This window comes from Protopterus annectens, chromosome 4.part1 (genome assembly GCF_019279795.1).
Source record: "Protopterus annectens isolate FY-2018-M chromosome 4.part1, PAN1.0, whole genome shotgun sequence".
NCBI lineage: Eukaryota > Metazoa > Chordata > Ceratodontiformes > Protopteridae > Protopterus > Protopterus annectens.
The window spans coordinates 808,333,798-808,358,926 of NC_056734.1; the positions used below are offsets into that span (position 1 = coordinate 808,333,798).

A 25,129-nucleotide genomic window follows, 5' to 3' on the forward strand; every position below is an offset into this window, starting at 1 on the left:
TATTGGAACTAATTTACTTTTCTGTAGGAATGTTTGGAGCTTTTCCCCCTGGGCCTCTACTAAAAATGGACATGTATCCAGTTGTACTATCCCGGTCAACAAATGTAAAATAAAAATATGGATGGGCAGGGTTAGGTTTAACATGCATTAATAAGGATAAGTAGGAGGGCAAGGGTTTACTAAAATTGAGACACACTGTCAGACACTTATGTAGTAGTTAAGGAATTTTAACTTTCCTTCTGAACATGCAAACTGTGGCCTGACTATGATGCAGGCATCTGTGGTCTGACTACTGAAGTCCAGACCTACTGAGTCTCATGGAAGGGTTACGAATAAGCGGCCAATGGCCCTCTCTCTCAATTTTTGCATAGGAGTATGGCTGGCCTAATGCAAGAATGTTCAAATGCCATTGGGAGTGCTGTCAAAGTACAATTATGAAAGAATTTACCACAATAATAGATGCTTGAGTAGATCACTGTTACAGTAGCACTGACAACTGGGACTTCCACTACCTTAACCAGGATGTCTGACACATCTTCAAGAACACAAAACTCCTGCTCTCCCATCTCTGATGTCAGAACACTCCCAGTATAAATTGAGCATCGATCTATGCCATATTAGAGCTTTCTTGCGCAATGAATCAGAGCACTATCCTTAAAGCTATATATACGATCTTGGGACACCAGAGTAAAATACAGATGAATACACACCTAGAAAAGAAAGTGGCACCAGAGAAGAAGTAGGGCTCCCTAACTCCTGAAGGCCCGAAAGGGGAAGAACTAAGGACAGGGTATGAGCCTTAGTCTAGGATACCCATAAAAAAAGGGAGGAGATGGTGGAAGGGAGACTGTATTGCAGTGATCTACGTGAACTTCTACTATCATGTTTACACAACTGTACTACATATTTCATTTACATTACTGATACAGTAGTCCTAACTACTGGGATGATTCCAGAGCTTCAGCATGAAAAGGTCGTCACCTGGACTGGATGGAGTGATTGGGCAGTTACATTCCTTGTAAAATGTCTGCAACAAACCCAGCTCTTGTCCCAGAGGTGATAACCAATTTGTAGTACTTTATAAAGGTGTGCAGAGATATGCAAGTAGCTACTTCCAAAAAGGCCTGTGTTTTGACTTAAGGAATGCTAGAGTTGTGGCTGAATCCCTGGTACTACAATACTTAACAGTGCTTGTTAGATTCTCATCTTGGGAATAGTACCAGAAAGAGATGCAACTTGTCATGTACTTAAAGGTGGTCTGTTTTGACACTGCCTGTTCCTTCTTTCTTGACAAAGGAAACAAAAAACTGATCAGACCTTCTAGCATCTTTGACTGTCAAAATACTATCTAATCTGGGAACATCCAAGTAATGTGGCATTCTCCCTTGTTTTGTGAATTGAAGACAGGTCACTGGACAGTGTAAGTTAATGAAAATTCTTCCATTACTTTTGGTGTACAGAAGCTTTTTTTTTTCAAGCTCACCCAGTCCCAATGGAATACTAAGAAGGTTACTCTTACATCAATACCTGAAGCCTTGACTCACACACTTTGTGAAAGTGACACCTACCAGTACAACAGTTTTTCAAGTTATAAACTTAAGGTATGTAACTGCAAGCTCAAAAGGTGTTTGTGTTGGGTTCCTATCAAGTAGTTGAACTTTTCCAAGTTCGAACCACATATGGTCGAGACCATATGTTCAAATTTGTAAAAGTTAGCATTTGAATGGAAATCTCCACAAGCAGAGATTTCCATTCACTTCAATGTGGTGCAATTTCAGAGTTGTTATATTTAAGTAGTGGAAGGTGTGGGGGTGCAGGGGGGCTGGCCCCTCTGCTTACAATTGTTTTGTCCGTTTTTTTTTTTTACGCAGTTGAAGTTCTGTAACTTCGAACATAATGGCTCGACCATTAGGTGTTCGCAGTTATGGAACTTCGATTATGTGATACAGACCAGTTTGTGTTAGTTTTCCTATGATGTAATTCAGATACCAAGGAGGAGCAGTTCTCATCAGTGGTAGTCTCTGTACTACATCTTGTGTGGGGCAAAACGTTTACAAATCTCTCATATAATACAATCCAAACCACGTGCTTTACCTAATTGAAATTGGCTCAATAAACTTTCTTTCTAACACGATTACATTTTCCAATTATTCCCCCTAATCTTTTAGTGTCTTCAAAAAAATTTCTAAAAGCCTCACAAATTTTCTTTTATATGATTCTCAAAAACATGTTTCCTTTCCAACTTAGACAGTTCATCCAGAACTGACTATATCAACTGCTGCACCCCAGTTTAAAGCCACCTAACTGAGCAATAACAAAATATATGCTCCCAATCTCCCCTTTGCTTGCATTCTCTGCACCCTTGGGAATATTCGATGAATCCATTGAGGGGTACAGAATAACTTATACAAGCACTTCTATCCAAAGATTCTGAATTTCCTGGACTTAGCAATTCATTTAGGAAGTAGACAATTTCCCACAATTCTTCATCAGTTATCCTATCCCCTATCAGTCTTCCTTCATTCCCTGGCTCAGTACCACCTCCTGTTTTAAAAGGTTCCTGTGTAATTTACTCACCACTCTCCTTATTGTACCCTTCAGTCTCCTAGCCTCAATCAATATAATAAAATCCAGCATATTCAAAGCCCTTCTCTCCAGTTCTCTATATCTTGCCAACTTAGAAGCTTACACTGCTTATTACAGCACCTGCTCTTATTCTCTGTATTCAAATTTGTGTTACATTAGCTCCCACTCCAAAAACAGCTTTTCCGCATAACTTGCTCCCAATAAACTGGGTCACCATACTTTCTAACATAGGTACACAGAGCTAATGAAGTGTACCTGTCTTCAGATATATTTCAACTTTCCATTCACTAAAATGCCTAACTCCTATGTACCTTACAGCTACTCTTTGAATGACACTTCGCACGGAGTCCTTATTTTGGTTTAGCTCAGCCCATATATTAAAATCACTGCCTACCAGATCTACCCCAGCTATGATCCAGTGTTAATTCTTTCCAATTAGACCTATGGCCTGTAACTTGCATCAAGAAATCCAATCTCAGTTGTGTAGCTCTATGCCAAACTTTAGGTCAAGCAACACTACTTCCCTTGGGATAATGGTAATGTTTTTTCTCCCAAATGACCCTAGGGCTTTTTTTTTTTGGACTGATACGATTTTCCTGATCTCTTTTTGGGCACACATCTACCACCTTTCATGGGGACTATACAATTAAGCCTGTCCTACGTAACAGAGGTACTTAGATGAATATTTTTAAGGCCTGAACTTTGTCTAGATTCAAAGACACAACTAACATTTTTAAATGTGCCTTAATTTTCTTCTTCACTTGTTTCCAAACCTCTTTAGGTGCCTGCATCATCTCTTTTGTCATCTACCCCCCAAGTACTTCATCTTATAGTGCCCCCATGAATAGGGGTAAGGCTGTACCTGGCTCCAGTGATGACTTTACATGCAGAAATAACTTCAGAGAGTATTTGCGTACTGTTCTTGGGATCTGACAAGTAGATATCATCTGGAAATAAAGAAATCTCCTGCCCCGTGGAACACTATGCTTCTTTCCCTGCCTTATTTTTTGAGCTAGTTGCTCTAAGTAGAGGGCTTTAGCCCCATCATATATCTGCTGAAACAATTCAATAAAATTCTTGGGTAAATTCAATTTTTTCATTACTTCCCATAAAAAATTCCAGTGCACTCTGCCAAACGCTTTCTCGGCATCTTAACAAATCATCAGTAAGGTGCAAGGATTTGTGTGCATTTCCTACTGTTTCATAACAGTCAACAGAATACTGTCACTTGTCTGCCTCCCACGATAAAGCCACTTTGGTCTAGATTTACTGATCTCCCCATAAGCTTAGCTAGCTTGACAGCCAATATCGATAAACACTACAATTGGGATTCAATACTGATACTAGAATATAACAGGCCACATAAATGAGAGGTTTTTCCCTAGGTAGAAAAGGGGCTACCATGCTTCCATGATTTAGGAACAAACTTTATTTCCAGTATTTTTTACTACGTAAAACCTGTCAAATCTCTATCATTGCATTCAACCTTTTTCCCCAAACTTTTTTAAGGATGCTGTCAGGCCCTGGGGACTTCCCCATCAATTTTTTTTTAAATTCGGGACCTAATCTCCTGAGATGAAATGGGAGCCATCAGTGGTCACGCCTCTTAATGTTAATTTCAGCATATCAGTACTTGATAAAAACTCCCCAACCATGTTCTTCCAACCTACTCTTTCTTTCTGCATTCTTTACAAACCCTGGAGAAAGCCTCTAAGTATCCTCTCTAAAAGAGAAAGGCTCAATTATAAGTTCATTCCAGGAGTCTTTCAGTTTCCAGATACCTCTTCCTACCTCCAATTATCTAAGCTGCCTTGCTAATATTTTTCTCATCTTTGTCAAATTTTAAAAATAGAAATGCTGAAATGTGCTGACTTGTTAATACTTTCCTCATCTTTGCCAAATTTTAAAAATAGAAACGCTGAAGAGCAGCCTTCTTATATTCCCACAGAATATGTAATAATGCAAACCTTTCTCCATCATTTTCACTCTTCCTGTTTTATCTTTTTTTTGTTCAGTCAAACCTACTTCTGACTACTTTTGCTTTAACTCCCTAAATATGACTTAAATATATTCTGTGACCCTGTCCCAGGGCCGTTTGTTCATGTGCCTTAATATTTTCCCTAACCCCCTACTTAAGTTTATCCCACTGTGCTTGAATTTCCACATATTGGTGAATGACCCTACATACTGTTTGTTTTCTCCTTCTCGAATTATTCAACAAGTTACAGGGGAATCTCCAAACTCAATATGCATGGTTTCACCTGGGGGTGAGAAGCCGCACTAGAACAGCCACATGACTTCATATCAGTTGCATACTTATCCCCTGCACCAAGTGATTATATTCTAGAGAGATATAGAATAGTTGTGTAAAATCTTACCATAACCATAAATGTCCTTCTCTTTCATGTTGCAGTATGCTTAGCTAGCTGAACCACTGAATGCCCAGTTGGACCCCCAGTCCCAGGACAGCTACACAAGTCCTGTGTCATCCAACAAGGCATTTATATATATATATATATATATATATATATATATATATAAACATACACACACACACACACACACATATATATATATATATATACACACACATACACACACAGACACACAGGGGGTAGGAGGGAGGGACAGAATATTGCAACATGTAAGAGGACATCCATAGTTATTGTAAGATTTTACACAACTATTCTATGTCCTAGTCCCATGCTGCAGTATTCATAACCTTTGCGTGAGTGCCAAAGCTGAAAGGGAAGACGAGGAGGGTGATATGGAACTGCTTTCCAAGAACCCACGCAGGAGTGCCCTACCCTGCTCTAGATCTGGAAATATGGTCCAGTTTGTAGTGTTTGGTGAAGGTATGTACAGATGTCCAGATAGCTGCCTCTAGAATGGAAGCAGTGTCCAGCCCTTTGAAGACGGCTCCAGATGAGGCCATGGCTCTAGTGGAGTGGGACATTTGCCATGGTAGGTGCAAAAAAAGGGAGATGGCCCTGGAGATCCAGGCAGAAACAGTTTGTTTTGTCATCGTTTTCCCAGAGCTCTGGGGTGAAAGGAGACAAATAATTTGCTCTAATCTCCTATGGGACTTGGTGTTGTCAAGGTAGAATCTTAGTTGTCTGTGACCATCAAAGGAATACATGGCTCTCACTATCATTCTGGGGTTATGGAAAAAAGGTGGGGAGGTGAATACATTGGTTCAGGAGCAGCTCACTGACCACCTTAGGCATGAAAGATGGATTAGTCCTTAAGGTCACTCTATCCCTGTGGAAGATTAGAAAAGGTGAGGTGGCTATGAGGGCCTGGAGCTCTGACACTCTCCTGGCTGATGTCAGGGCCACCAAAAGCATAGTCTTCCAAATACAATATTTTAGAGAGGCTTTCGATGCTGTTTCAAAAGGAACAACTGTGAGCTTCTCTAAAACAAAGTTTAGGTCCCATGGGGGATGGAACTGGCCTCCTGGGGGGCTTGAGGTGCAGTATTCCCCTAAAGAATAACTTCACTGGAAGTCGGGAGGCAAGACGCAGATGAGCCGAAATAGCAGCTAGGTAGGCTTTAACAGAAGAATATGCCAGCCCTGCTTGCAGCAATTCACACAGGTAGGACAGCACTAAAGGGACATCTCCTTGAAATGGGTCTAGCTATCTTTGAAGACACCAGATGTAGAATCTTTTCCATTTGGACAAATAAGATCTCCTACTACTGGGTTTCCTAGCCTCCAGCAGGGCATTTAGCATGTCCTCAATGTAAAGGTGTCTTGTCTGAAAGGGAGTGAGGGCAGCACCAAGGACCAAATGGTGGAAAGTGAAAAAGGGTAATTGTGAGGTGGAGTTCAGGGAAGAGTTAAGACAGGCACTGGGTGGCAGTGAAGAGTTACCGAATAGTTGGGTAACTACAGCAGAGCTACTAAGGGAGATAGCTAGAAAGGTGCTTGGTGTGACATATGGAAAGAGGAAGGAGGACAAGGAGACCTGGTGGTGGAATGAAGAAGTACAGGAGAGTATACAGAGAAAGAGGTTGGCAAAGAAGTGGGATTGTCAGACAGATAAAGAAAGTAGACAGGAGTATAAGGAGATGAGGTGCTTGGCAAAGAGAGAGGTGGCGAAGGCTAAGGATAAGGCGCATGAAAAGTTGTATGAAAGGTTGGACACTAAGGAGGGAGAAAAGGACCTGTACCGATTGGCTAGACAGAGGGACCAAGCTAGTAAAGATGTGCAGCAGGTAAGGGTGATAAAGGATAATGAGGGAAATGTACTCTCAAGTGAGGAGTGTGTGCTGAGCAGATGGAAAGAGTACTTTGAGGGGCTGATGAATGAGAATGAGGGGGAGAGAAGGTTGGATGATGTGCGGATAGTGAATCATGAAGTACAGTGGATTAGCAAGGAGGAAGTAAGGATAGCTATGAAGAAAATGAAGAATGGAAAGGCTGTTGGTCCATGTGACATACCTGTGGAAGCATGGAGGTGTTTAAGTGAAATGGCAGTGGAGTATTTAACTAGATTGTTTAATGAAATCTTGGAAAGTGTAGTAACTAGAGAGGGATTAAATTGATCAGTCACAGCATGAAGTTATGGGAAAGAGTAGAGGAAGCTAGTTTAAGAAGGGAGGTGATGATTAGTGATCAGCAGTATGGTTTCATGCCAGGAAAAAGCACTACAGATGAGATGTTTGCTCTGTGAGTGTTGATGGAGAAGTACAGAGAAGGTCAGAAGGAGTTGCATTGTGTCTTTGTGGACTTGGAGAAAGTATATGACAGGGTGCCTAGAGAGGAGTTGTGGTACTGTATGAGGAAGTCGGGAGTGTCAGAAGTATGTAAGAGTGGTACAGGATATGTACGAGGGTAGTGTGACAGCGGTGGGAGTGACGGATGCGTTTAAGGTGGAGGTGGGATTATATCAAGAATCAGCTCTGAGCCCTTTCTTATTTGCAATGGTGATGGACAGGTTGACGGACGAGATCAGACAGGAGTCCTCGTGGACTATGTTTGCAGATGACACTGTGATCTGTTGTGAGAGTAGGGAAAGGTGGAGGAGACCCTGGAGAGGTGGAGATATCCTCTAGAGAGAAGAGGAATGAAGGTCAGCAGGACTAAGGCAGAATATATGTGTGTGTGAATGAGAGGGAGGATAGAGGAATGGTGAGGATGCAGGGAGTAGAGGTGGCGAAAGTGGATGAGTTTAAATACTTGAGATCAACAGTTCAGAGCAATGATGAGTGTGGAAGAGAGGTGAAGAAGAGAGTACAGGCAGGATGGAGTGGGTGGAGAAGAGTGTCAGGAGTGATTTGTGACAGACGAGTACCAGTAAGAGTGAAAGGGTAGGTCTACAAGAGGGTAGTGAGACCAGCTATGTTATATGGGTTGGAGACAGTGGCATTGACAAAAAGGCAGGAGTCAGAGCTGGACGTGGCAGAGTTAAAGATGTTAAGATTTGCACTGGGTGTGACGAGGGTGGACAGGATTAGGAATAGGTATATTACAGGGTCAGCCCAGGTTGGAAGGTTTGTAGACAAAGCCAGAGAGGCAAGATTATGTTGGTTTGGACATGTGCTGAGGAGGGATGCAGAGTATATTGGGAAAAAGATGTTAAGGATGAAGCTGCCAGGTAACAGGAAAGAGGAAGGCCTAAGAAAAGGTTTATGGATGTGGAGAGAGAGGACATGCAGGTGGTTGGTGTGATTGAGCAAGATGCAGAGGACAGGAAGAAATGGAAACAGATGATCTGCTGTGGTGACCCCTAATGGGAGCAGCCGAAAGAAGAAGAAGAAAGGGAGCAATACTCTATCATCCACGGGGTTAGGTTCAGAGATTCCAAGAGGGGATGGATTAGGGAGATCCCTTTGTCCTGTGTGAGAAGGTCCACTCTGTGAGGTAACTTGTAATGATTTCCCCTGGCTAAATGCAGGAGGAAACCAATGTTGTCTTGGCCAAAAGGGAGTCACCAAGAAGATATTTGGTTTGCCCTGCTGGATTTTCAGCAGGACTTTTTGTAGGAGTGGGAAGGGGTGAATGCATAGAGAAACATTCCCTTCCATGAGACAGAAAAGGCATCCATTGCCTTTGCTAGGGGGTTGGGTGCCCCGGTACAAGAGAGTGGAAGTTGTCTGTTCAGAGGGGAGGCAAACAGATCTATTTGTAGAGTACCCCACTTGTAGACTATGTCCAGGAACACATCCCTGTGTAGCATCCATTTGTGGGACTGTGAGATGGACCTGCTCAAGGCGTCTCAGTGTTCTGGCCTGAGGAAATATAGACTGCCTGCAGGGTGACTCTGTGTTGGACCGACAATTCCCAGGTCTGGAGTAGAAGTCTGCATAGCAAGTAAGGTTTTGTTCTCCCTTTTGCTTCCCCGTTTGTTCACATACCAGAGAACTGTAGTGTTGTCTGTGAACAACTTCAGGGGGCCTTGATTCAAAATGTGTCGGAAGGCCCTCAGGGCAAGGATGATGGCCCTCATTTCTCTGATGTTGATATGCTCCTGCTTGAAGGGGCCTGTCCATGTGCTTTGCACCTTCAAGCTGCCCATGGCAGCTCCCCAGTCTGAGGCATCTGTGAACATCTCCTGGACTGGGGTGATGGGTTATAATGGAAGTCCTGGGTTGAGGGAGACTTGATCCAACCAACAAACGATCTCGTTCCTTAGGCATGGTAGGAAGAAATGTTGTGGTCCAAGACGTGGGTGTATTGGGTCCATGTGGACCTCAGGTACCACTGAAGTTTTCCCATGTGGACTCTTGCCAGTGGCAACATGGGTATAGTGGAGGCCATATGTCTTAGGAGTCAGATATTGTCTTGCTGCCACCGCAGTAGCGTGGAGAGCAGATACTGCTGCAGACTTTCCACCTTTTGGGGTGGAAGGAATGCCTTCATAACATCTGTCCTTATTCGGCACCCCAGGAAAACGTGGTCCTGGGAGGGGTTTAGTTTGGACTTGGGGAAACTGATGTTGAATGCCAGGGACTGCAGGATTGAGGTGGGTTTGTAGGGAAGTGGAACAACCTGCCTGGATCAGGTCGTCATCCAGGTATGGAAAAATTTGAATCCCTTGGACCTTGCAATAGGCTACCACTGCAGCCAGACACTTGGTGAATACCCTTGGAGCAGTAGATAGTCCAAAGGGCAAGGCAGAGAACTGAAAATGCGAGGAACCCACAGAGAATGGGGATATGTAGATATGCATATTTGATGTCCAAAGTGGCCAGAAATGCCTGAGGCATTAGAGTCTGGAGAGTAAACATGCGAAAAGTGGGTACTTGGAGAAAAAGGTTGAGGTGGGAGAGATCCAGGATGGGTCTTCCATGGGCCATCTTTCCTTGGGACTAACAAAAGTTTGGAGTAAAAGTACTTTTCCTTTTGAGACAGGAGTCTAAGACTGTCTGGAAAAGGGAAATCTGGTCCTTCAGTGGTTGTGGGATGCCTCTTAAGGAGGGAGGAATGACCCAAGTCATGAAGTAACCCTTTTCTAGAATAGACAAGACCCACTTGTCTGAGGTAATGCTTTACCAGACAGGAAGACAGTGGGATAGTCTTTGGGATAGGGGAATGGAATCCGGAGGGGGTGAAGGGGAAAGCAGGTAGTGACAGATGACCTGCCCTGTCCTGAAACTGAGGTTTCTGAACTGAAGTCTAAGCAGGCCTGGAAGGAGGCCGCTGCTTAATGGCGCTCTTTTTGCTCCTAGAATGAGGGTTAGGAGCAGAATGTTTCCTGATGAACTGTGTCTTAGTGGGATAATTCCTATGGAATTTAGGGACTGGAGGGACAAACAAATGTTTTAAGTCTTGTAATTCCTTCCCCTTTTGCTGAAGGGTTTTGAAAAGCTCTGCCACTTTAGTCCCTAAAAGGGCAGAATTGTCCAGGGGTGCATCCAGAAGTTTAGCCCTGATATCATCAGGCAGGGGTTGGAGTCTCAGCCAAGAATACCTTCTAAGCACTGAAGCAGAAGCTGCATCTGATCGAGTGCCTTGTCATTTGAGAGGAAAAGGAGATAAGGCTAGATATTTGGGCCTTGGAAGCATACCTCTCAACTGTACAGATTTTCACACAATGTCTAGATTTTTGCCTCATATTTTTGGTCTTTCAGAAAATTGTGGATTTCTGGCAAATTAGTAGCAAATCATTAAAGACTGAATAAGAAAATAATGACAGACATTTGAGTTTCAGACTTCACACCCTTCAGAAAATTCATGCTAATGTAAAATCTGTTACTATATCAACTTTCTAAGTTTAAAAGAGCAATATTTAAAAATTGTCCTTACTTTTGGGCCTTTGTCCCATTTCTACTTATGGTTTTGTCCAGACTTCTTCCTCTAACAGGTTGAGAGGTATGCTTGGAAGGAGTGTGTGGGAGATCAGCCAAAAGTTTAGAAACCTGAGTCAAGAGGGCTAGGGCATACTTTGACATGTTCATCTGGTAGCTGACTGCACTAAAAGCCAAAGTGGCAGAGGTGTATACTTTTTTGCCAGTGCGTCCCATGGTCTTACTGTCCTTATCAGTGGGAAGAGCATATGTGAAAGGAAGTAGACAGCATCAGGGTCTGCAACAGGGCATTTAATCAGAAATGTGGCCCTTCCGGGACCTTATAGAATCTGTCAAGCCTTCTAGGGGTTGGTGGCTGGGGATTCATGGTTTTGACAGGCAGCATTGAAGGCATTCAAAAAGGCTGGTAAGACTGGAGGGATGGCAGAAGGCAAAGGGGTGTCCATTTGTAAGAGTTCATAATACCTCTTTTGAATCTTGGACATTTCAGCAGAATTGCATTTAAAAAACACTCATTTTAGATACGGTTTCACCAAAGGTGAGGTCCACTCCTGGGAGTCTGCCTCAGCAGAGTCCTCCTCAGGGGAGGCATACCCAAGAGGGGAAGGCATCTGAGAGGCATAGGAAAGGGAGTCCTGAAGATTCCTCAGAATCAAGAGAATGAGGATCTTCAGTATGAGGCCTAGGACTGACAACTGGAGGGCCAGCCAGAGGGGAAGCAGGGACAGAAGGCCTAAGGGCCATTAAGGCATTAAATACGCTTTGAGAGAAAGCTTGCCAATCAGGCAGGCTTTCTGAAGGAGGAGAGACATGTTTGGTCTTTTGTTACCTTTTTAATGAACAGGTAGGCCTGGATGGCATAGGGCCTAAGGAAGGCCTAGGTTCAGATTGTTCTAAAAGTAGAGGAAGGACTGGTCTGGATGTCCATTGTGAGCCAAGGTTCCCCTTCATTGTCGGTGCCCGATGTCTGCAAAACCTCCACGGACGTGCTTTTAGCACTAGGTTCTGCATCCTCCTGAAGGGTACCCACTATACCTAACTTGGCTGATTCCTCCAGGTGAATGTTGGCCACAGGGGGAACGTTGGGTGGAGGAAGTGCAACAGTAGGTTCAGGCCTGGAAACTTTGGCCTTTTTTGGTGGCTCGACAGTCCGACCGGAAGGCTCTTCCATCGCTAGAGCCAGACATTTAAGATGTTGGTTTTCTAAGATGATGTTTAGGGCATGCAGATGGCTACGAGTCTTAGGAACTAAGGCCTGACAAATCATGCAGGTTTTATGGTCGTGGTTGGGCACTAGAGAGAAAAGGCAAAGGTCATGGGCATTCTTATGGGGGAATCTGACATTCGCACCCACACTTTCCTTTCCTGGATGATATAAACCTAAGCAGGCATGCAGTGAACAGAAAGAGAAGGAAAAAATGGCCCCAACTGGGTACTTATCTTAATTTCGAAGATCCGATGGCAGAGAAGGCAGGAAGAAGTGATGTCTGACTGGTGGCGAAGTTCTGAGGAAAGGTACATGTAGACATCATTTTTATAGCCCACACACCCTACGGCCAACATCAAGACGTCCCATGTGCCTTGCAGTGACTAAAGCTTTTGTATACTGGCCAGACGTTTGGGTAGCTAAGCAGAGGATAACACAAAGGTTATGAATACTGCAACATGGGAATAGAAGGACATATGCTGTATTGAGTCATGCCCACTTCCCAGAATTACATGAGTGGTAAGTGAATTGTCCCTTGACTTTTTTTTTTTAAACCTTTATGATATAACCAAACATATACTGATACAAAAGAAAAAACATATTAATATGTTTCCAGTTTCATACATTATATACACCACATATAATTTTTTTGGGTTTACTTCAAAATCTTGAAAGCCCAAAATCCTGAATCCCAAAAGACTGAGACCAAAATCTTGGAGGTTCAAAATATTGACAACTCAAAATACTGAATATCATAACATTGAAAAAACACAGGACACCAACACTTACTATATTCCAGCACAAGTACATACAGAAACATATTACTCTTCTCCAACAATGAGGAGGAGGGCAAGCCCTCCTGCACCTCCAATGTGGGGGGCTGTGGCCCCCCACCCCCTGCTACTTAAATATATCAACTCCAAGATCGCACTCCACAGAACAAAATGGCAAACATACCATTACGTGCTTCATGAGTACCTGTTAGTCATGTTCCCTTCTAATTTGCTATACTACAACATAACTCTTTTTAGTGTAGTGAAGTGCAGTTTTGGAGTTGATATATTTAAGTAGCAGTTGGTGTGGGGGGGGGGTGCAGGGGGCTTGCCCCCTGCTTATAGTTGGAGAAGAGTAATATCTTATTTGTTTCTGTATGTACTCATGCTTTAATATAGTAAGTGTTGCTGTCCTGTGTTTTTTTTTTAGATACTATGAGATTCAGTCTTTTGAGTTTTCAATATTTTGAACTTTCAAGATTTTGGTCTTTTGGAATTCAGGATATTGGGCTTTCAAAATTTAGAAGTGAACCCAATTTTTTTATAGCCAACATTACATAAATTGCTCCATTTCTGACTTCCCTTAAACCTCTCTCCTCTTCTTGATTATTCAGCATGTATTGTTCCCACAAGCTCCATTTCTAATATCATTTCCATTTATTTTTCATATAATTTACTCCCCTTTTCTAATGATCCCACTTCCAGATCTTTTCTCTCTGTTACAATTTTCAGTACTTCAGATACAGCTGGTTTAGACCTTGAATTCTATTTTCTAATGACTGCTTTTTTGGCAGGCATTAAACCCAGCAAGGCCTTACTATGTCTAGGCAATTCAGATCCTGTCCCCCATCTCAAAATAATTTCCTTAGTAACGCCCATTGTTCACCCAATATTTCTGACAGAGTATTCTGCATGGGATTTTTAAAATCTGCCAACTTATTACAATCCCAAAATATATGTTCCCAGTTACCTCTCTCTTTCCCATCACACCTCCAATATTTGCAGTCTACCTGAAGAAAAATTCTTTGACATCTGCTTGAGGTACAAAAATACCTATGCAAACATTTTCAAACCAAAATTATAAACCTTCTAGAGTTTGTTGCACACTTGGGAGCCATATGTAGGTCTTCTCATTGTTCCCTTGTAAATCGATTATCCAATCTCTTTTCCCAATCTTTTCTAACCTCTTCTGATCAGTTCTTATAGCCATCATGCAATATCTTATATGCCCTAAGCATCCTTTTTCAACAGCTGCTTCTGTTCCAGATTCAACTAAAAACTCTACCAGGGCTGGTCTTTCTCTTTCTTTTTGCCAAACACTGATATCAACCCTAGTAGGGAAGGCAGTCTGGCCTGTAGTCCAAATGTCTTCTTGGCCTCATCCCATTCTATTGCTTTTCCCTCCCAAGATATTTGCTCCCAATACCTTGGTTCTTTTGCCAGTTTTCTCAAATAAATTCCAGTCCCTGTTGCCTATTCTGTGTACCCTTACTTGCAGTCATCCCTATCTGCAAAATCTCCTTTCTCAGTTCTCATGTTGACTTAGTTCTTAGAATATTTTCTACTACTTTATGAATATAATACTCCGTATAGCTATTATTCTCCTCCTTAAGGATATGCATCCCAAATCCTGCTTTCTCCTTATTTCTTGAATTTTCTCCCCGCTTCATCTTCCCTTTCCACTCTGGTAACCTTCTGCTTGTGTTATTTATGTCAACCTTAACTGTGAACCTCTAAAATATCCCTTCAAATCAGGTAATCTTAAACCACCTTGTTCGATTAGAAGGATCAACTTATGCCACTTAAATCTTGCCCTCTTCCCCTCCCAGATAAATTCATTAAAATCTTTATTATTGTCTACGTCGTCTCTGGTTGATAAAAATAGACTTGTAATATAAAATTAAAGGGACTAAAAACATTTTCATTGCTTGTATCTTATTATCCATATCCATAAACAAGAGCTTCCAGTTTCTCAGTTTTTGTATTATCTTTTTAGTCCCTCGTTATATATTCCTAAATACTTTCATTGTGTCCCTGTATATATATATATATATATATATATATATATATATATATATATATATATGGGTATTGCTGTACCAATTCATGTGTGGGTACATAATTTATGGCTATAGACCTTATCTTCATTATATATCCTGAAAAGACTTGAAACTTTCTCAAAATGTTCCACAACACTGAGATGCCCTTTTATGAGATTTAACAGCTACAAAATAATATCATTTGCAAATAAAGCCAACTTTTCATGATTACCATACTGATTATATCCTTGAATTTCAGTCTCCCTTATTTTCTTTTTCAGTGGCTCTAAACATAAAGCAAACAACAAAGGGGAAAGAGAACTGGTGTCTCTGCTTAGGCAACTTATCACAGAAGACCATCCCCCGGACACCAATTCTTGCCTCCAATCCTCCTAATTAACATTATTCTTTTTCATCAGAGAATAAAAATGTTTCCACTGCTCTACTTACAAAAATCCCTGCTTACTTTGTTGAATACTTTCTTTGCATCAAGACCTACCAACAACAGCAGTATTTTCTTACATTCTGCTTCCCTCTGGATCACCATTGTTCTATTAATGTTGGCATAGGTTTGACCCTCCCCCTCCACAAAACCACATTGATCCTTGTCAATTTTGGCAATGTATTTGCCATTCTTTTAGCCATTATAGACAAGCACTTCATAATCATGGTTTAAAACTGAAATGGGTCTCTATGAAGCTGTGTGAGATGGGTCTTTAACTGTCCATTAACTGTAAAATTGTGTTTGTTATCAAAGCTGTTTAAACTTGCTTGAAAAAAATGCGTTTTATCAGCTCATTTCAGTTTACTCAAACCACAATTTGTCAACATCCCAATTACATAGAAAATAAACAGATACAAGTCTAAATAATACTTTGTTATTTAGCAACTACTGTGAATGTGCACGTAATAACAGTAAGAAAAGGTTGAAATTCTTGAATAACTCATTAATAATTCATCCTCATTAATATTCATACAGTCTTGGTGAAAAAAGTATCTACATCTTAAATACTAAGTGCCCCAGGAGAAGATTTTGTAATAAAAAAGTAACAAGTGGAAATTATATGTACTGTAACATGTAACTGAAGTTTACAAAGCTGTAGCTTTCAGGACAGGACATAAAATATATTTTACTAGCTAGAAGTCATCAGAAGCTCTAGACACTTTTATTCTTTTGCTCTGCACATTTTTCCCTTCATTGCACCGAGTAAGCATCGGTGGAAAACTTTTCCTCTCAAAATGTCCAAAGCCAATGTTCAAATAATTTTAAAGATGTTTAATAGTTTCTCATAACTTATTATACTTTAGTATACTAAACTCCCTTTGTTTCGAAAAATGTTACTGAAATTCAGTTACCTGAGAGTAAATACCACCTCCAGCAGTAAGAGGACTTCGGAAAAACTGGTTTGCTTCAAGTGGGTAAACAAGTGACAAAGAAAACTGGTGGCAGAACATTCCAACTTATTATTAATGAATTACACATGCAAACAGAAAATACAACGAACAGTTGGTGCATTTAATATTCATCTGCACATTAAGTGTAATAATCCAATTTTTTTATGTGATGCATACAGATTACAATTTAATGTTATAAGATATTTTCACTAGTACTTTTAAAGATATGCAATGTAAACTTAGTCAACCTGAACATGTGATCCTCGTCATGCTACTGGGTAATATTAGCTTTTTGTAACAACTGTTTTTTCTATCTCTGAGATTATAAGTGGTGAAATCCCCATTTTATATCTTACTGTGAGTCTTCTCCCTGGACTCCATTTGAAAATGGACCTGTTCTCAATAGGAAAAACTTGGTAAACAAAGCATGAACACATTACAAAAAAATCTAGTGTGTAAATTGCATGGATTGATATTCACAAATATTTCTTTGTTTGGTTCCTAAAAGTATCACATACAAAGGTGAGAGAACAATAAGAACTAGACTAACTCCATGTTACACAGAGTAGCTAGTCAAAGGCATGTGGTAATAAAAATCTGACTCAAAGCTACCACAGAAAATTATATAAAATTAAAACAGTTATGGCTTGACTATAGTGATTTTACTTATTGGGGATGTTTTATAAATGGATTGCAGTTATCTACTGTCAACAAATGCAAAATTATTTAGCTATATTTTTGACAAAGTATAAACCTAAATACAAGGTCTGCCAGTGAGGCACTACCATCACTCCAAAATCCATTTTAAGAATTATAAAATACAGACCCGACTTTAGAAAGACAGATTTCTTAGTATTTTCTCTCTGTTTGAATTCAACTGCACAGCTTCAGGTAACGGGCTCAGCAATTGCTACTTTGCACAGGACAGCAGTGTCTATTTCTCTGTTGACTGAGGAATTTTTGTGAACCTTTTAGGATCCAGGAGACATTTTGGTGTTAAGTGTAAACCTGGGAACTCCTAACTACTTAAGATATCTCAATCCCTACAAGACCAGTTCTGTTAGATTCAAGTAATGCAACCTTTAAAACGTATATGCTAAGCTTTCCAGTGACATTAACAGAATTTTGCCTGTTCTGCAGGCATCTGAAAGTATATCTCCAGTTCCTAAACACCTTATAGATAATAAACCAACAATTTCTAATCTTCCTATATTACAGATAACTTGTACCTTAATACAACAGGTTCTTTGTAGTTTTTCCAACTGTCATCTCCTGCTATCTTCCCCAAATAACTATTTGACATTTTTCAGCATTAGAAAGGACCATCATATAAAATTATTTAGCTCCCTTGAAACCGTCGAATAGAGTTCTTGACAAAATTTGCTAAATAAGACTGCTTGGCTTTTAAGGTCTCAACTCTGCACTTCAGATAATCTCTTACTGTACCAGTTTGGTGGTTTTAGTGAAAACTCAGTTATGCAGTCCAAGTATGTGAAGGGGAGTTTATTTACAAGACAGCAATCAACTTGTCTTGTTACACTCTGCTTTCTTTGCAAGACTGAAGTGAGACCTATCATCAGCTGAAGTGTGTGTGGTGGTCTTCTCTGGCAGGTAGATGTGTATATACACACATGCACATACACACATTTGTTCTCACATACACAAAGCATTTGTCTGGGACAGTTTTCTTTAATTCTACTGACTGCCTTTTTTCCCTCATCTCCCACCAGATAGTGCACAGACAAATCAGATTTCTTTATGTTTGAGTAATGCTAGAAAAACAGAAATGTATCCATCTGTTCTGCCTTTCTGCTGTATCTACTTCTATGCTGCTATCTCTAGCACCATCTCCTTTTCACGTCTCATCCCTTCCAAAATTTGTTCGTGTTCTCTTGATCAACCACCCTGTCATTGAAAAAATATATATTTTTTTCTTTTCTTCCTTTTTTTTGAGAAAAGACAACTCTTTAATTTATACAACACAGAAGTTTACAGACAGAATCAACAGTCAAATAAAAATTGTCTAAAGATTGTTTTGATTGAGAACTCATTGAAGATGATGGATCACAAACACTTCAAAATTAACATTAAAAAACAAACATGCGACACATGATTTTTCTTCTTGGATAGAAGTAATTTACTACAGACAGCAAGAAAAGCACAGTTTAAGAAAGGAGTATCTAGTTTAAATTACTCGAAGGCCTGCATGTACTACAGGACACACGAGTTGTCCACAGTATTGGTTCTTCACCTCCTGTATGGATAGCGGGCATTCTCTCTACTCATAACAGAATGTGATGCACCCCTCACCCACAATTACTCACATATGTAATGAACTACAGACTAAAAGACATAAGGTGTCACTGGTCCCCTGTAATTTTCTCTAACCCCCCCCCCCCCAGCACACCACAATATACATTCCGATTGCAATCCATACTGTTGCACACCATCCACTAAAAACAGCAAAAAGTCTTAGGTGAATGTGGACAAACTAACTGTAAAGGTGTAATAAAATAGAAAAAAAATGACTCCGTTGAAGTGTACTCGGCCTGTTTTGCCAGCATGCAACGTGCTAGGCATGCTTAGTGTGTTTTTGCCTATAGACACTGCAAGTCAATGTATGACTGGTGCTAGACTGCAAGCTGAGATTCTGTAATGGAACCCGGGAACACAAGGGGGATTATTTATCCTTTAAGTCTCCCAGGGTGCACCAATACTTGTGTGGGAGAATACCCAGTGTTGACTCCACCAGAAGGCTAGACATTCCCTGCCTCAACTTCTTCAAATCTGTGTTGTGTTCTCCAGGCATAGTAATAAGTTAGTGTTACAGTATAGCAGACGTATGGGGCATTATCATCCTGATCACCATACAAGGGTCAAGTGAAAACAAATCAAATTAATTATAGACTGTGGAGTGGTTATTAATGTCCTAGATGCCTTGAAAATCTGCTCCCATAAGGAATATAAACTACTTTAATAAATGCTGGAGGACACATTCACCCTGCCACTCTCCAGCAGAATGCTGACCAGGTCTGTAATACTCCAGGGAAACAGCAGCAAACTACTAGATGCCCTTATCTATATGCTAGTGCTGGGATGCAAATTATATCCAGATAACCCACAACAGAGATGGATAATTTGCCACTAAGCTAGCAGGAAGAATGCAGATCTGGTCAGCATTGCTATGTTATGTACATATATCTTTGCATGCATCAATTATTCTGCTTGAAGCAACCAGTTCCAGTCAAAGTCACATGCCTGTACTTCTTTCCACAACTTTCAGACTGTCATGTGCACTAAAGTTTATATTCATAGATTATACATACATCTGATTTGCTGTAACACCCTTCTAAATTTTTACTACAGTATCACAAAACTTTAGAAAGCATTAAATTCAAACATGAAAATGTTAAAAGCAAAAAGCATGTAGTACATATTAAAATAAATGTCAATGTACAGCTGGGAAAAGAAGACCACAGTTACTGAAGTAATCTATGAAGAATATCTATTCTATGTGAGCTTGAGTAATCGGACAATTTTCACTGGTCTGTGTTTGTAGTACTAAAATTTAATTAACTGTACTACAGTATTGTGGAACAAACTGGAAATCAAGTCATTTGTGATGGTGTGTTCCTCTTATGGGAGGTATTACAAACCTGGATGTCTTGGATCTGGATGCTACTGCAAGCAATTCTACAAGACAACATTTAGACAACATAATGGTATACTTTGCAAAACTTTTAAGAAAGTGCTGTCTCAAAATTGTACAATGGAGCAGAAAACAGTAGTAAGTAAACATAATTTACCTTTTCCAGGGTTAGGTATTGCTTGCCCTTGGTTAGAGCTTGGAATCCGCACTTGTGTTCCAGGCTGTCCCATTGCTGGCATCATTGGTGGTGGTGGTGGGCCCTGATTCTGACCACCCTGTAAACAGTGCACAACCAAAATTAATACAGCCATAATGTAGTAAGAAAATGTACATAACTCCATTACCTGTTGAGTTCAGCAGAATTCTAGTATTCTTAACTTGTGTCGCCATTCTGAGCAACATCAGACTTGCATCATTCTTTTCTTAGGATGTTGACAGAAGCAATACTATTGCCAAAAACATTAAGAGTGCTGTACCAATGGCCTTTTTACTTGCCCATGTGTTACTGAGTGCATTTCTCTTAGCATCTCCATCTCTGTTAGTGCACATTAAACATCAACCTAATCTACAACAAATCATCTCCCTCACAGCTCATTCATTCATTCAGTTTGTGGTCTGAACTGTAGCAGATCATCTTTCTCCCACAGTCTACAATCAAAAGCCACCTGTCTGCAGTTAGATGCTCACTCTGTAGGCAACTATTACCACAGAAACACACCTTATTGTTCTAGAACATGTAATTTTATTCACAATTCAGGATGCGTCTCTGGAATGACTATATGACACCACATCTCACTGACAAAGTGATCCTTTCCTGAGACAGCTGTCTTACTACTAGTGTTTGGGAGCCAGGTTTGTCCATAAAACAAGTAATTAACCTGGCTTTTTTTGGTAGATCAAACCAGCAGTGACAGGGATTTCCCCTTTCCCCATAAGGGTGTGACCTCAGAGCACACATTAGTGGTGGGAATGGGGGGTTTAGGAAGGGTTTGAGCCCCTGTACATTTTTTTTAGTTTCAAATACTGTTAGCATTCACAAGCTGTGCACAACTGTACAAGGTGAACCCAAAAATTTAACAGCTCTCTTGGAGCACATTTAGTCATACATATTTTTATATTAAGCTGCAAACCTTTGCAATCTAGCATTATATATCAGCATAAATCCTTTTTTTCCTATTTTGTATGTGCGGTCGGGAGTCACATCAACAATGGCCAAATTGCCTTCGTTTTTATAAGAATGACATAGCAAAAAAATTATGCTAGTTAACAGAGTTAAAACCAAGAGTGCACAGTTTTTTTTTAGTTCTAAAAAAAAGTTAATAAAACATACATACATACACACACACACACATTATATATATATATATATATATATATATATATATATATATATATATATATATAGAGAGAGAGAGAGCTTATTACATGGGTGGAAAATTGTACATTTTTCTGCAAGTCAAAACACGGTCATTGTGAATAATATGGATCAGTCAAAGAAGCTCTTGCTGCTAATCTGAACTCATTCCAAGACATATGAAGTCAATTGTGTACTTTATTCAGATTGTAGCTCTTATCTAAATTTGGAGGAATTGCTTAAAGTGTTTCATAAACTCAGATTCAATAATTTAACAGCTCAGTCTGCTTATGCAATTTGGACTTTACTAATAATGCATGTGATATAAAATAACTCCACAGCTCAATTTTTAATGAAACCCACTGAATATAAAGGTTTTGATGAGAAGCAGACATCCTGATTAAAATGCAGAGATGCATAAAGCCAGTGCTTTTATGGCTTACTATAACATTAAGATGAAAAGTCATCATGTCTTTTTTTAACTGAACTTAGAAATGTTATACACCAACTAAGTAGAGTTGTATCCAGGAGTGATCAGAAAAGTGTATTGGTTGGATACTGCAGTAAATTTTAAGTTTAATGAAGTTAAGAAAATTAGAAATCAAAGTACATTATATTCTAAAATGGTAACAGGCACATAAAAAGTTGTCTATATTCCTGCATGAAGAATGTAGTGCCCCTTTCTTTGTAGTGTAACAAATTCAGATACACAGAGGGAAAGATGACAGCCAAATTACTACAGACTACTGCTGAAGTTAAAGCTACACAAGAAGTAAAACAGCAATGAGAAATGATACTTGTTCACTACTGAAAAAACACCATCATCTGTGACGAAGGACTACAGAATGTGTAAACAGATTTTTCATAAATGAAAGAATATGATCCACTGGTCATTGATGCTGCATGTGGATTATTTTTGGGAGGTGGGATATCTAGGTTTACCCAGGGCAACATACTTCTCAGCTGTCTAGCTTTTGTTGTTTTCTGGCAAATCTCAGAGGACTGAAGGCACTAACTGACAGTCATTTGAGTTTCAGACTTCACATCCTTCAAGAAATGCATACTGATACAAAACCTGCTATGCTACGCTGTTTTATCAATATTTTAAGTGCGTAACAGCAATACCTAAAATCTGCCCCTATTGTTGGGCCTTTGTTCCCCATTATTTTTGGCTTCGTACAGACTTCTTGAGCTGAAATGAGTGCATACGTGGGGAGACAGAAAACACTGGGATGGTGATTGGAGTACAAGGTCTTGTAACCTACATTCGAAGAGGATGAAAAAAATAGTTTTGCAAAGTTTCCATGATTTTATCTCCTCTGAGGGTACTTATATGTCATACTTTCAAGTCAAGCACTACAATTCACCATAAAAAAATCTTAAATGCGTATGTTCTGATAGTATTTAACACCTCCCCCCTCCAACTACCAACACATTGATATGTTCTGCAAGCAAAACTCTAAGTGTCCCATAAATGCCACAAGCTCCAGTCTTAATGAAAACCACCACCTTAACCAAACAAAAGGACCTGCTTTTATTTCAGTTGCCAGACAGCTTCACTGTTTCAGAATTGCTGCTTTGCTCTACAATAAAGTGTTTAAAACATTGTATTGTTGTCTTCCACTCTTCATGCTTTTCCACACAACTGCTCAAAATCAGGTAAGGCCTGTGAAAATAGGGACAGGTTTTAGCTTACTTGTGGGGTAGCTTCCTAGCAGCATTTTTGCAAGCTTATTATGAACAAGCTTGCTCCAAAAGGAAAAAGCTCAAGTGGAATTTGCAATTTCCAACATGAGAGCACCTAAAAGTGTGTTCAATCTCAAGGTATATAAACTGTCCCTCTTTACTTGCAAAGTTATTAATCTTTTTTTTTTTTTAAACTTGGAAAGTTATGGACCAATAATCACCAAGTAGTGACAATTGTACCACCACTGATTCATTGGGATGGTTTTCCTTTAAAGTACTAATGTTGCTCAACTTACAAGTAATGCATGCAATTCTTCACATACACACAAAAAACAGTCTTTTTCATTGTGAGATAATGAAACATGCCCACATCACTGCAGAATAAAGATAAAAGCATGCACCAAAATCATCCAATTAAAACATATTTCTATAAGCAAATAGACAGAACAGAAGTATGAAGGCACTCACTGTAACATCAAATCTTTATCATTCTCTCTCCATAAAATACAGTGAACCTGGGAGGTCACACAGCTGGTTCTAGACTTTTCTAAGCAATGGAAATTATCCCCTCCTGCTACTATTAGTGGACTTGATGCTTACTACATTGCAGGGAAAAGCAACGAATAAAGCCCTGCAGGAAGATGCTTCTTTCAGATTTTCAGTGCCAATACTTTACTCTTAAATTCAATCTGTACAGCTGTCAGAACTAGCATTAGGGGACCCCAGTGTATATAACGCATTATACATGAGTTGCAGTTCTACCAATGACCTGTTGCAAACGCAGAAGTAGACTCTCTCTCTCCCTGGATAAATTTAACATCCATGTTTCACTGTACCAGGAGTTGGAACAGCACTGTGTTGTACATAATCCATTACTATTATGCAAGTTATACCCAATACCATGACTGCCATTTCCATTCTTATCTCTTGGCAAGTATATCACCAACTAGGGCTTAGAGCCAGATCATGGTCAAATGGAGCCCTGACAGGGGTAATAGCTCAGCCCCCCCCCCCCCCCACACACACACACACACAGCCACCTCCCTCAGCAGACATTCCAGTGTCCCATTAATTGGCTTTTTCTCCCCAGTTACCATAAACACTGTTCAAATCTTTCAGTGTGCCTTACTATTTTCTGGTTTACTTCTACAATGATGACAGATATTTGGATTTAATTTACTAGACACACTATATTGGCCATAGGTGTGAGTGTGTGGTTTAGAGCAACTACCATGGCAAAGCTAACCACCCTGTGGTGTGAACCTTGGCTCTAGATGATTGTCACTGTTGAAGTGACACCCCAATCCCATGTGCAAAAAGGGGAAAGGGGTTACGCATAAAAGGATTAAAACTTTTATTTCAAATTTTATAGCACAGACACTGACAGATGTTTGTTAAACAAAACAATACAGTTTCACAATTAACAGACTTAGCATATAAACTTCTCTGCCCTTGAAACTCACATTCATTGAAATGGCATTGAAACTCACATTCAAAGAAAATGTATCTGAGCAGTTTACCTTTGGGCTGTTTTCAAAACATAGACCCTTGCACACATTTTAGGACCATGCATATATGCATGTATTCTTTGATTCACATTCCTGACTGTAAGCAATGAAACAAAACGTCTGAACCAGTAATGATAAAACTGCCCAATTCAGAACATTTTAACCATAAAAGGCCACTCAAACCTCTGTCACTACAATCCACAAATATCAGTCAATATTCACAATGTCTGCAGAAGTAAGTCATCAAAATAATTCCGCATTAAAGAAATACTGAAGAGGTTGCTGCTAGCAAACAACTTTATAGTCTAGTGTTTCATTTACAAATTCATTGCCTGCTGCCCTTGAAGAATAAATTGCCTATGTTACATTAAAAAAAGAAATTGGTACACTAGCAGTAGGGAATGGATGGCAAACCGACAACAGGTTCATTGTTATTAGGCATCTAAACCAAAGGAGGGCATACTCATGACTGCAGTACCTCCCTCAGTTAAACAACACAGTATCAGAAATACATCTGCATGCTGTAGGAATAGAACCACCAGCCTTCTGCATCAAAAGTATACTACCTGTTGTGCTTTGCTACACAAAACAGTTGCACATTGTAAACAGACTTGGCATAAGCAGCATATCTCTCAACTGTCTCTGATTTTAACTCAAATTTTAGCTCCACCCCTCTTA

The 25,129-nt window shown here is 40.0% G+C and overlaps 1 protein-coding gene across 3 annotated transcripts in view; it reads right to left on the reverse strand.

Moving 5' to 3' along the window:
- The window catches only part of WDR33 (WD repeat domain 33), a gene marked incomplete at its 5' end in the record, with an annotated part of 1,521,229 nt that overhangs the window by 322,250 nt on the left and 1,173,850 nt on the right, over nt 1–25,129 (reverse strand). For all 3 annotated transcript variants that reach the window (XM_044070565.1, XM_044070566.1, XM_044070564.1), the window contains 1 exon segment: nt 20,061–20,178. In XM_044070565.1, the coding sequence (XP_043926500.1) occupies nt 20,061–20,178 (118 nt within the window).